Source organism: Bidens hawaiensis, unplaced genomic scaffold, assembly GCF_021521415.1.
Source record: "Bidens hawaiensis isolate Kalapana, Puna unplaced genomic scaffold, B.hawaiensis_p1.1 tig00005681_1, whole genome shotgun sequence".
NCBI lineage: Eukaryota > Viridiplantae > Streptophyta > Magnoliopsida > Asterales > Asteraceae > Bidens > Bidens hawaiensis.
In genome coordinates, this window is record NW_027491371.1 from 765,777 (window position 1) to 778,280 (window position 12,504).

Below are 12,504 nucleotides of genomic sequence, written 5' to 3' on the forward strand. Positions count from 1 at the left end.
CATTACCTTCTTGGATAACAACTTGCCTTACTACACGGCGTTACGGTACTAGTTGGGCCTAGATGAGATCGGTATCATACTGGTTTCAAAAATACCGATACCGAATTTTTGGAAAACCAAATACCATATTGAATCTATCGATACGGTACCAATACAAGGTACCAAGTGCTGATACCAACCTTCACTAACCGGTTTCCATGATCATAATAAGAAAACATGTACAAACAAGAAAATTCATGTTATATAACAAGAGAAAAAACCAACCGAGAACATAAAAAGGTAAACACTCAATAGATCCTAGCGAAGCTAGGATACACTAAAAAGGATTACATGCAGAAATATAAAGATTCTATGTTAGGAATCTAAGCTACCCTTAATAAGATTCTAAAGCAGTGACTACTCATAATTTAAAACAAGATATATAGACATACATGGTGTAACTACCATTTCAGCATCTTGTGAAGCAAAGGCTGACCTGGCAATCTCTTCAAATGAAACTTGTACATATTCTTTCCCTTTTCACTCTTCTCTTTTGTATAATTGTCCACAATATACAAACCATCATACACAAACACATATCTCTTAGCCCCTTCAACTTTCCTAATAACCCGAACCTTTGTTTTCATATACATACTAATCTTCAAAGCCAAATTACCCTTTCTAAGCTTTTGATCTTCGGGTGGTGATTTAGACCCGATCACACAATTCCCCCCTTCACCAGAATAAACAAGCGTGTCACTAGATTCACTTTCGTTAGAATAACGGTGCGCATCCACGATACTTATAGCCACATTGTTTCCATTAACATTAACATAATCGATCCCCGATTGTGGTTGACCGTGAAGACCAATCATCTTAAGTTGTGACCGGTATTTGAACTTATCCCCAATCCGAACGCCACAAACCGGGCCCATTACCTTTCCGGGGTCCACCCATTTCAATTTTTTCTTAACAATTTTAGCAACTTCTATAGATACTCTATATGGCATAATACATTCACTTTTTGGCTTGGTTTTATTCTCTTGGCAAAACTGTTCATAAACCTCATCGAAAACCGCCATCGCGTGTTGGATATTTTTACGTTTGATGTCTTCGTTTTGCGACACGATAACGGGTTTGTCTTCTGAACTTTGAACTTCACTAAAGGGATCATAGAATTTAACTTTACGAGTTCTTAACCCCAAATAATAAGATTTCCTTAAACCATTCGGTTTTTGGTCAAGCTTATTAACCTTAGGAGATGGTTTTGAGGTGTTGAATTTGGTGGGTTCAACAGGCTTTGAGTGAAGCTGCTTCTTCATTGGCTTTGTGTCTGCTTTGTTGATTCCACAACGACGAACTGCTTGCACCGATGATCGTTTACTAGGAACCACCATTCTTTGTTTAAAGTTGTAAACAAGTAGGAGTACCTGCAGGTTTAGATGTGTATGCGTATTAATAGACCATAGTGGACACGATCTATTATATATGTGTATGCGTATTTATAGGACACGATTTAAGAGTAGTAAATACAGTGTAACAAATCAAGAGGCCGGTTATAAACTTATAATCATCACTTAATGATGAACTATTAACACCTCGTAATCACTCTTAAAGGCCAAAATTAAATTAAAAAAAAACAACTATAATCAAACAAGAACAAGTGGATTCGGACAGTGGTAAACATTTGTAGATGAAGATTTCTAAGTTTTAAACAAAATCTAACTAGAAAATCAGATTGTTTTTGGTGAAATCTGTAAAGCAAAATACCTAAAGATGGAGTGAAGTGGATCAATTTCTAGGAATAGGAAGAGAGAAATATTATTATATTGAGAATGGCGGTTACAGTAAAGAGTGGGGAACAAGTGGGGAGTGTGTAAATGACGGTTTCACTTTATAAAGGTGTAAATATCATATAAACTTTTACGAGAAAACACCATTTAAACCTACACTCCTTTTATACGTATCATATAAATGTAATTACAAAATAAATTTATAAAATTATAAATACAAAATCACGCAAAATGTTTTTGATTACTTTTTAATATTTTTTTATAATAGAAAGGAAATTTTAAAAGATCGTTTTAAGTAATCTAAAAATGTGACTTCTTGGCACAAACTCTAAAAGTGCATTCGCTATAGGAAAGGAAAAAGAACACTCAATCCGTCCTTTTTTTACATATGATTTTATCTGAATATGTATGTAACTGAAAAAGTGGTCCGAAGATCTGTAATTTGAAAATATAATATTGTTTGTTTTATAAACTGAATATCGTCTGCATAAACTAAAAATTAGTTAACTATCATATATATCACAGTATATAGAAGTCATTTAACGTTTGTAAATTGCTAAAATAATTGGTGGTGGTGTACGAACTATGAAAGTGAGTGGTGGTATACGAACTATGAAAGTGGGTGGTGGTAGAAGATTGTGGTAGGTGAAAGATGGTGGTGGACAATAGGGTGGTGGTGATGGACGGTTTTGGTGGGTGGTGGACGGTGATGGTGGCCGACAAGGGGTGGTGGTGGTGATGAATGGTTGTGGTGGATAGTGGATGGTGGTGGCGGTGATGAACGGTGTGGTGGCGGACGATGGGTGGTGGCGGGTGGTGGTGGTTATGTCTGCACGCCCGCAGACATAAGCCTCTTACAGATGTTTGAAGCGAAAACAAACATAACCTTAATCTCAATGTAGTTTAAAATATCTTATAACTGAACTTGTATTTTTCACAAAGGAGAAAACAAAAGATTAATAAATTGGATGTAACTGAATAGATCACTTATTTTACTAGTGAAATGTGGGGGTTCAAACCTAAATATTACCAATTTATATGGCAGATATAAGTAATGACCTTGGCTTGCTAGGGTTTGAGTCCTGATCTCACCCGGTTTTACCGGCTCCTCGCTGTCGTGCCGTTTGGTGGGCATGGGGTCGGGTTTTATCCGGGGAATCCCTCAATAGGTGGACCGTTAGGGGCTCTGTCCGTCCAGACTCGTGGCCGGCTTGGGTTACCTTTAGCCAATGAGAACCGCGTACAAAGTACCCGACATTACTTAGTTGGTCGTTCCAAAAATATATATATATTTACACCCACAAATTTCTTGTTTGAAGTTATAATTTTTTTTTTCAATTTAAAAAATAAGACAACTTACAAGAAAATAAGATGGACAGTAATGAATTGAGATAACTCTCAATACATTATAGAGATAATATAACTAAAAAATCACTATTACACATCACTCGTGTGTCTTTTAATAAACTCTAATTTGGTTGTATCATACTATCATATGTTTCTACATGTTTAATTATAACTCAGTTTATATATATCAACATTAATTTGTTAGCCAAGATATTACATATGTGTCTTTTAATAAACCCTAATTTGGTTGTATCATTTGTTTCTACATGTCTAATCATAACTAGTTTTATTATACTAATATTAATTTGCTAGCCAAGTCATTACATATTTTAATTACAATGTAATTAGAAAACATATTGTAATTATGAAACACAACTAGTTATGACCGGGTTGTCAATATTAATCATTCAAATTCACAGACATGTTACATGAAGTTCAAAATTACCAATATATAGCATAAAATGAATGAAACGAGAAGCAAGCACAATAAAATAACATAAGCTTAAAAATATGTATATAAAACCAGTGATTTCAAAATAGGCTCTTCAACTACAAGGCAAGTGTTTACAAACATTTTTGGTTTACATTTAAAAAAAAAAGAAAAAAGAAAACTGGTTGAATAAAACCAGCTCCAATAGTAAGATTTAACCTTTGATGGTTTGTTTTAACAACATAATATCATGGTGTAATTAAAGGGGTGTTTGGGATTGCTTATTTTAAGTAACTTATGACTTGTTAACCTTTTAAAAAAGTTAAAATATGTTTGATGTTATGCGTTATCATGAGGGGATACGTTAATAAGTTGTAACTTATTAACTTATGAAAAAAATTATAAGTATAATAAGTTTTTCACTTTTATCTATATTTATACTATATATAATACAAACACTAAATTTTTAAGTAATTTACAACTTGTAATGCATATGATACATCCCATAAAACATGTAAGAAAATGACAAACTTGTCTATTACAAAATATGCTTAAAAATAATTACAATATTCTCCTCTTTACTTAACTTAAGTTTTGAAAATTTATAATATAGTTTCAACTTTGGCTTATCATCTTCACTTATATATTCCTTTTAATTTTAAACCAACTTTTCACCAACGTTTTTTAAACGGCCATAACTTTTTTGTACGCTAATATTTTTTCAAAAAAAAAAATACACCATAAAAATGACCATTATATTGTCTTTAATTTGAGTATGGTATTGTTATATTTTTTTTCAATTAAAAAAATTTAACATGTAACCTATAGGTGTTTTCTTAATTCGGTTTTGATGGTTTTTAAGTTAAACCATGAGCCAAACTGCCAGTAACATTTTGTTGTCGTTGAAGACTGAAACACAGTTGAAAATTTAATCTGAATCATTACTAACGTTTTAGTTTAACGGATGGAGCTTTAAATATAAATTTACCGGCCGGTCAAGTTTTATATGATCAGTTTTCAGCATAAACTGCAAACTAACTGTTTGCTATGGTTTAAAAATTTAGAAACTCCGTTACCAGGAGTTAAAGAAAAAAACCAACCATGAAACCAAACCGATGAGTGGTAATTTGAACAATTTCAAGGTTTCAAGCTAACCATGAACATCTATAATTGTAACATGATTATTAAGATTTAGTGTTACCCACTACATCGCGCGGGCACCCGCTTAGTCTGAAAGTAACGTGTAACTTCAGGGAATGTAATTTAAAAAATCGAGGAGTGATTGAAGTGCGTTACTTTTCACATTTTAAAAAGAGTTTACAACTACCATAATATCTAAGTGAGCCTTTCTGAAATAAGGATCATTAACAATTGCATTTGAGGATTGCAATATTAAGATTAAAGTCGATTAACAGCTTATTTACGTTTCTTCGTTTCTAAATATTATTTTATTTGCGAATTGAATAGTTCAAAATGGTTTTATATTTTATCATAATTTAATTTTTGTTGTAAAGGCACAATAACACTTAAACCGTGAAACCAAATTGAAACCAAGCCAGTGGCATCGGTTCTGTATGGTTTGGTTTTAAATTTGAGTTTTTCGGTTTGGTTTTCAAAACATAAACCGTTACTAACAGTTTAAAAACCGAATCGTAAACACCTATACTATTAACATTTGAAAGCTCTTATTTTTTCGAAAAATGGAGAAAAAAAACCAAGAAACAAAATTAGTGAGCAAACAAAAACCTTAAATGCATTAGAATTAAGTAATGAATTTAAGTGTCATTTTAGTACTTGTGGTTTGACTAACTAAGCAATTTTAGTACATATTCATTATTTTGTGCAAATAGCTACCACAGTTTCAAAAAAACTTGCATTTTTAGTACTTTTTTCTTACCTCGTCTATTTCTTTCGTTAAGTCAGGGATAATTTGGTAACTTTGTTATTTTCTTTTATTTTAAACGCTTATATCTTGTAAACCCTAAATCCCCAATCATAACACCAATTCAACCCATAAATCCCCAAACCCTTCTCCTTCATCATTCATCGATTCGTTAGAAGTACACAACATGTATTCAATCAGCCTCTCGATTACCAACATTTTGACTCCGACTCCACAAACCCAGATTCAATACACCTCGGCACCACCAACACCTCCACCACCGCTAGTCAGTTTTCCGGTGAAACTCCGACGGTATCTTATGAATCCGCCAACCCAAATCCAATACACGCCGACAATCGAAATTTTGTTGAAACCCATACAACTAGTTATGATCCCGACGATCTTCGCACCTACGGAGTCGCGATGTTTAATTTTGATCCGCATCCCGCCAAGAAAGAGCACACCGAGGAGTTCGAGTGTTTAGATGAGGTGTACAGCGGGCTGAAGAATGGCGGTCACGACATGACTAAATTAGATGATAACATTCCAACGAAGCCGCCGACGAAGATGAATAAGTCTGCTAGCTTGAAGGTAGGGTTTATCCATTTCGAGGAGGAAATCGTGGAGGCTCGTCGGCAGGAGACCGTTAAAGAAAGAAGGTCGACGGTTAAGATTATTACATATGATGATGATATGGAGAAAGAGTTTAGGGATTTAGGATTTGGATTTTGATGTTATGATTTATGGATTTACAAGATATAAGCGTTTAAAAGAAAAAAAAAACAAAGAAAATAACGAAGTTTAACAAATTATCCCTAACTTAACGAAAAAAACGGAGTTAGAAAAAAGTACTAAAAATGAAAGTTTTTTGAAACTGAGGTACTCATTTGCACAAAAATAAATAATAGGTATTAAAATTGCGTAGTTAGCCAAACCACATATACAAGAATGACACTTAACTCTTAAGTAATAGAATATCTTCTATTTTTTTTATATATAATGGTAGATCATATTTGAATCTGTAATACGTGTGATAAATAAATTAGCAACATGCTAAAATTATCGCACAACAAAAATTAACTTACAAAATAATCACGCAATTTAATCCTATGTTCATTTTTTATGTTAAAAGCATTTTTAGTTGCATAATATTTAATTATATATTTATTTATTTATTTATTTTTACAATGTATCCAGGATCAGTTAAATATTTTATTATTATTATTACGTGTTATGACTTTTCAAATACCATCTTTGTATTTTCTTTTTTATTCAAAATAATTTCAATTTTTTGTTATGAACTGCTGTTCAAGATAATTTACATATATAACTAAAAATGGTGTATTATCCTATAAAGAGTTTTTACTCTTACGTGATTATGTGGCTACCGTGAGGTAATATTGCGAGGAGGTAGAACTAGAAGGGGAGGTGCGTGGGGATCTCCACGTTGCAGGAGTCAATACACGAATACAAGAAAACTATTAACACATAGTTAAGTTAAGATGAATATGAGTACCTTTTCAGTTGTAGAGGTTGTACCAAATCGTATCAGCGGGAAATAACAACTTGGTTGCTAAGTCCGGAACACGAAACATCACCTCGCAAGCTAGCCTGAAACCCTTCAGTTCTCTCTATAATATGCTTATGGTTAATTGTCTAACCATTGGTTCACCCTAATGATAATCTAGGCCGATATTTATAGCCAAACAATTAGATTACAAATTAAACAGAGATTGTGTTTTAAATAATTTATATATTTAATAGTTATCACGTTATCATTTACCTATTTATCTAGGTGTTAGTTACTCAAAAATAATTCAAATTTGAATTTAAAGGCAACTTCAATCTTTAATTTAATTTAGTTTATATGTATGTACTATGCAAACCGAATTTTATGTATATTTTACTAATTTTGTAAATAAAATAGAATTAAAACCTTGAGCAATGTTATAATAAGAAATAACTTTTTTCTAAAAAGTGTAAGAAGAAATAATAGCCTTTAGATTAAGATGATCAAAAAAAGGTATGATTGTAATATTGCTTTTCTTGATTATTATGGTATGTAAATAATTAATTAATATTAATCCATATTTTTCTCCTTTTTAATAGACAATCTGTTTATAATTAATCTCCAGTATTATTTGTTTTTCTTAATCAAAATACTTTTATTAATCTTCAGTATTATTTTACATATACATTAATTTGCTTAATCAATACCTATTATTCAACATGGAGGCCTTCAATGATGACCATCAATTAGGTAAAAAAACAACTACGTTCTATATGGCGTGTCATTGTTCTTCGTTTATATTGATCTAATGTATTTCGTTTTTATTTTTAAACATTAAGGTAGGTTAAAAATACATAAGTTCTATACGGTGTGTTATGTTCTTCGTTTATATTGATCTGATATTTTTCACTTTTATTTTTAATCATTCTGGTAGGTTAAAAATCCATACGTTCTATATGGTGTGTTATGTTCTTCGTTTATATGTATCTCACCTTTTTTCGTTTTTATTTTTTAATCATTCTGGTTGGTATAATAATTTTTTCATGTTGTTATTTTTAATTTTTGACGTCTGATACGTTAAGTATGGTGAGAAAAAAATTCATCAGTTCATTTCTAAAATACTACCGAAACCCAAACCCAAACCAATTACAACTTTTTTTTGCTCCTCGGTCAAATTAGTTATATACTCATTGAACAGACTATGTTTCATCTTCGGTTTAATCTTCTGCTCAATATACTCGTAAAATTTTAACTTCTTTTCTTTCAACTTTCCGGTTTTCAACATCTTATCACGTGGTGTTACAAAGTCGTCATCCGAATTAACTCCACTAGCTGCATTTATTTTCATTCATAACACATCTTATTGAAAATAATCATTCCTAAATAATGTGTCTAAATTCAGTCAACTAATTTTTAACATCTATCTTATATTTCAAAAACTCTTCAACCGCAAATGTCGCCCGACGCTATGAACTTCCTTTCACTTCATTGTTTGCATTTTCTACAACGAAACAACAACATTAACTATATACAAATAGAAATATAAATATTTGGAACATTAATACCTTTGAAGTTAATCTGTTTCTTGACATCAACACCGGATCCGACATCTCTAACAGTAGTATTGTATGCTATTCGCGGGCTTCTTCGAACTAACAAACCGACACAGATTTTGTTAATAACAACCCAACAAAGATATTCACAAACAATTTGACAAACCAACAAACTACATTATAACCTACCATATTTGACAACTTCAAACATCAATTAACCAGTCAATAAACACACCCCCATTTACAAGAAACTAACACTAATTTAACCCGACCCCATACACAAACAACCTATCACGTATACCCTTAAACCAACCTTAATCACAACCCGTACAACACACAAAAAAACACCTTGTAACAACAATTATTCAATTAATAAACACACCTTTCAACTGCAACTTAAAACAACCCTTAAAACACACAACCTCTATCAAAGACTTAAGAACAATAACACACCGGCAATGAACTGAAAATCTAAAAAAACCGTAAAGATGAAAATCTAAAAAAACCCTTGATTCTGGGGGTTTACGAACACATCAATTAACTACAAAAACACACCTTGAAGCTTAAAATCTAACACACCATCAATGAACTGAAAATCTAAAAAAACGTAAAGCTGAAAATCTAAAAAAGCCCTTGATTTTGGAGGTTTACGAACACATCAATTAACTACAAAAACACACCTTGAACCTTGTTTATGGCGGAACGAGCTTTCAAAGTAGACTACTTCTTCTCCATTATTGATGTTACTGCACATTCAATTACAATCAATCAGACTCGCCGGTTCGTTAATCGATTATTGTTATCAAAAACACGATGGAAAGTTAACGATTATTGTATAATTGAAAATAACTTACCTTTTTCTGCTCCGAATTCGTGTTGATTATCGCCGATAATTGATCTTCGTTTTGGTGTTTGAATAGTTTTGACGTTTGTTTGACGGTGGAATATTTTATAGAATAAACTTGTTTGGCGTGTGATTTTGTTTGCATAATTAACATATACTAATTGGTTGAGCATATTGTGGAAGTTCAGAGATAATTTGCATAAAAATAGGACCTTCCAAATTTATTAGTTTGACAATCTACATGTTTCCAATTATTGTATGACAAAAATACTCTTTAACACATCAATTTTAGTCTTTAAAATAAAACACTCCTTTTATAATTCCTACTTTCAATCTAAGCCATTGATTACCAAGATCCTACCATTCAGATTGCTTCCTACACTTTTTAGACACACTCATATTTTTACAATAACCCCTCCCTTAAAACCTTAACATTATTAATCTATAATATAAATCTTAAATCTTAAATATTTATAAACAAAACTTTTAAAAGCTTTCTAGTTGTTTTTTACATTCTCTCAAGCCATCAAATTGTTTTATTTGTAAATGAAGGCTTGCATTTGACATGAATTCACGGGTATGTGTCTCACCGAAGCCAGATACTTCATTAAATTAAAAATTATATCTCATCAAATATTTGATATGGAAATTTTATAAAATAGGGATCTACTAAAAACTAATATCTGATTTTTTTAAAATACATTATTTAAAATTAAGGAACAATTTTATAGTAAAAAAATAAACGAATCATGGGTCTCACCAAAACTATATAGATTCTAAACGGAGTTATAACATCTAATTTATTTGTGAAACCTTTTTATTATCAAATCTTAAGTATATTATTAACCCCCTTACAATATATAAAATTAAATTCAAAAAATATATATTATATTAGAAACAAATAATATAATACAACCCCTGTAATACGTAAGATAAATCTAGTAATATATAAACGAAACCTTTAAAAGCTCTTTGGTTGTTCTCAATATTCTCTCAAGTCACCAGATTGCATTATTTGTAAATGAAGGCTTCTCATGCATTTGACCCGAATTCACGGGTATGAGTCTCACCAAACTCATATATTCTTTAAACGAGTTATAACATCTCATTAAATCAAAAATTAATCTCACCAAATATTTGATATGAAAATTATAAAATGGGGATATACTAAAAATTAATATATAATTTATTTAAAAAATATATATGTTATTTATAATTAAAAAACAAATTTATAGTAAAAAAATAAGCGGGTCATGTGTCTCACCAAACCAAAATAGCTTTTAAACCGGGTTATAATATCTGATTTATCTGTGAAACCATTTCATCATCAAATACTAAATATATTATTAACTCTTGTACAATAAATAAGATTAAAATCCAAAAAGTATATACATATTATAAATGAATAATGTAAAAAACCTCTAATACGGGGATAATAATAATATTAACATTCCTTTGTTGGCCGTGAAAAAAAAATAGAATTGAAACCTTAACTATTATTAGAAAGGATGGGGCACCCATATTGGTAGGATGCATGACTTTCAAACCACATGTTAACACCACTTCACCCATGTGGGTAAGGTGCCTTGCTTCAATCCATGGCAATGTTTGCGGTTTGCCACATAAATTGTTTTGTTGTAAACCATTGAAGAATTAAAATGAATTAAAAAAGTTATAGGGTACTGTATGTAGGTGTTGTTAATAATTTTATGGTTTGTAGGTAATTAATGGTAGAAATGATGTGACAGTACAATATTGATCGATGCATGGGTAATACCTATGAGTGACCCTTCCTCCCATTTCCCAAAACAATTTTTCCTTTATTTATTTTTTGTGTATTAGATATGTTTGGCCCTTAAAAAATCTAGTTAGTAGTTATTCCTCATGCTTTAATTTTTTTAAACCTTACGTAGTAGTAGTGTTTGTCAAATGTCGTTAGTTGTACACACGCTTCCAGCTGAGAAATCAAATACATCACACATGGTATTACATACCAAATGAAAAGGATGCTAACGAGCCATTAGAAGATATAGAACTTTGAATAAACCGACGGTCAAAAACCATTCTTAAACGATAGAATCTTATGTAATATCAAATTTGTTATTAGTTGCTATCTTATCACTAATCTAGTAACTACCATCGTAGCTCCTATGTTTTTTTTAAGGTTAATTACCAAAATAAAATAAGTTTAGCTAAAAAATTTCCAAACTACACGTATCTAATTTAGCCTATCTCTCTTAAATCATTAAGTTTTTTGATTAATAAACAGGTATAAAATTTCAACACGTGTCAAAGACGGCTATACTTAGCCTACATATCTGGTTATTTAACCGGCATCCTTGACTCATAGACGGCTTCGGGATATGTGTCTATTCACTTAGCCGGCTTCATATATTTCTTCTTAGCCGGCTCCAACTCGGCTTGTAGGTTAAAACTTCACTTAGCCGTCTTTATTTTTTCTTTTATTCGTCTAATTTTAGCCCCTAAATTAAAATAGTTTACCAACTTACCTAATCTATTAAATGCTTAGCCGGCTAAATCTTTTTATCTCTTAGCCGGTGTAAATTTAGTCCTTAAAATTAATCACTTTTACCTACTCAATAAATATTTAGTCGGCTTCAATTTCTTTTTTCTCTTAGTCGTCAACTTTTTTTCTGCTAGCCGACATGTTTTAGCCGTCAAAACTAAATACATTTATCTACCAAATTTTATTTTTTCACCAACTATTCTTATTAAACTATACAACTATCTTCACCCTATCAAAGTTTTTTACTTTCTTATCACACAAGATCTATTTTTTCCTCATTTTTAAAAACAAATATATGTTTGTTAACGTTGTCGTTTTTAGTGGTGGGAATTGGCACGTTGTTGACCGGGATGTTGAATGCCTTTGCTTGATTGTAAGAAACGTGTTTTACAGATAAGTAGAAACTAGCATAGGAGCCCGCGCTTTGCGGCGGGGTCCTATGTGTTAGCGATGACATATTTGTTACACAAAATATCCAGCAACGAAGCTTGGATGAAGTCTCGAGAAACCGGGGGGGGGGGGGGTTCAAAACTTTCAAATGAGAACGGGTAGATTTACACTATGTATAAAAAGTTTCAGACGAAAACATATAAATTTACAATACTGAGCAACAAAACAAGGCGAGGAGGGTCCCTAAAT

At 31.5% G+C, this 12,504-nt stretch overlaps 1 protein-coding gene across 1 annotated transcript; it reads right to left on the minus strand.

Annotated features, from left to right (window-relative positions):
* Nucleotides 1-318: 318 nt before the first annotated feature.
* Nucleotides 319-1,376, minus strand: LOC143630516 (YDG domain-containing protein At5g47150-like). Its single transcript, XM_077099510.1, has one exon. It carries the CDS (start codon nucleotides 1,374-1,376, stop codon nucleotides 441-443), a length of 936 nt encoding a protein of 311 aa, XP_076955625.1. The 3' UTR covers nucleotides 319-440.
* Between the last annotated feature and the right edge of the window lie 11,128 nt (nucleotides 1,377-12,504).

Coding starts and splice junctions, on each gene's coding strand:
- LOC143630516 (XM_077099510.1), bottom strand. CDS start 1,376: ATGGTGGTTCCTAGTAAACGATCATCGGTGCAAGCAGTTCGTCGTTGT.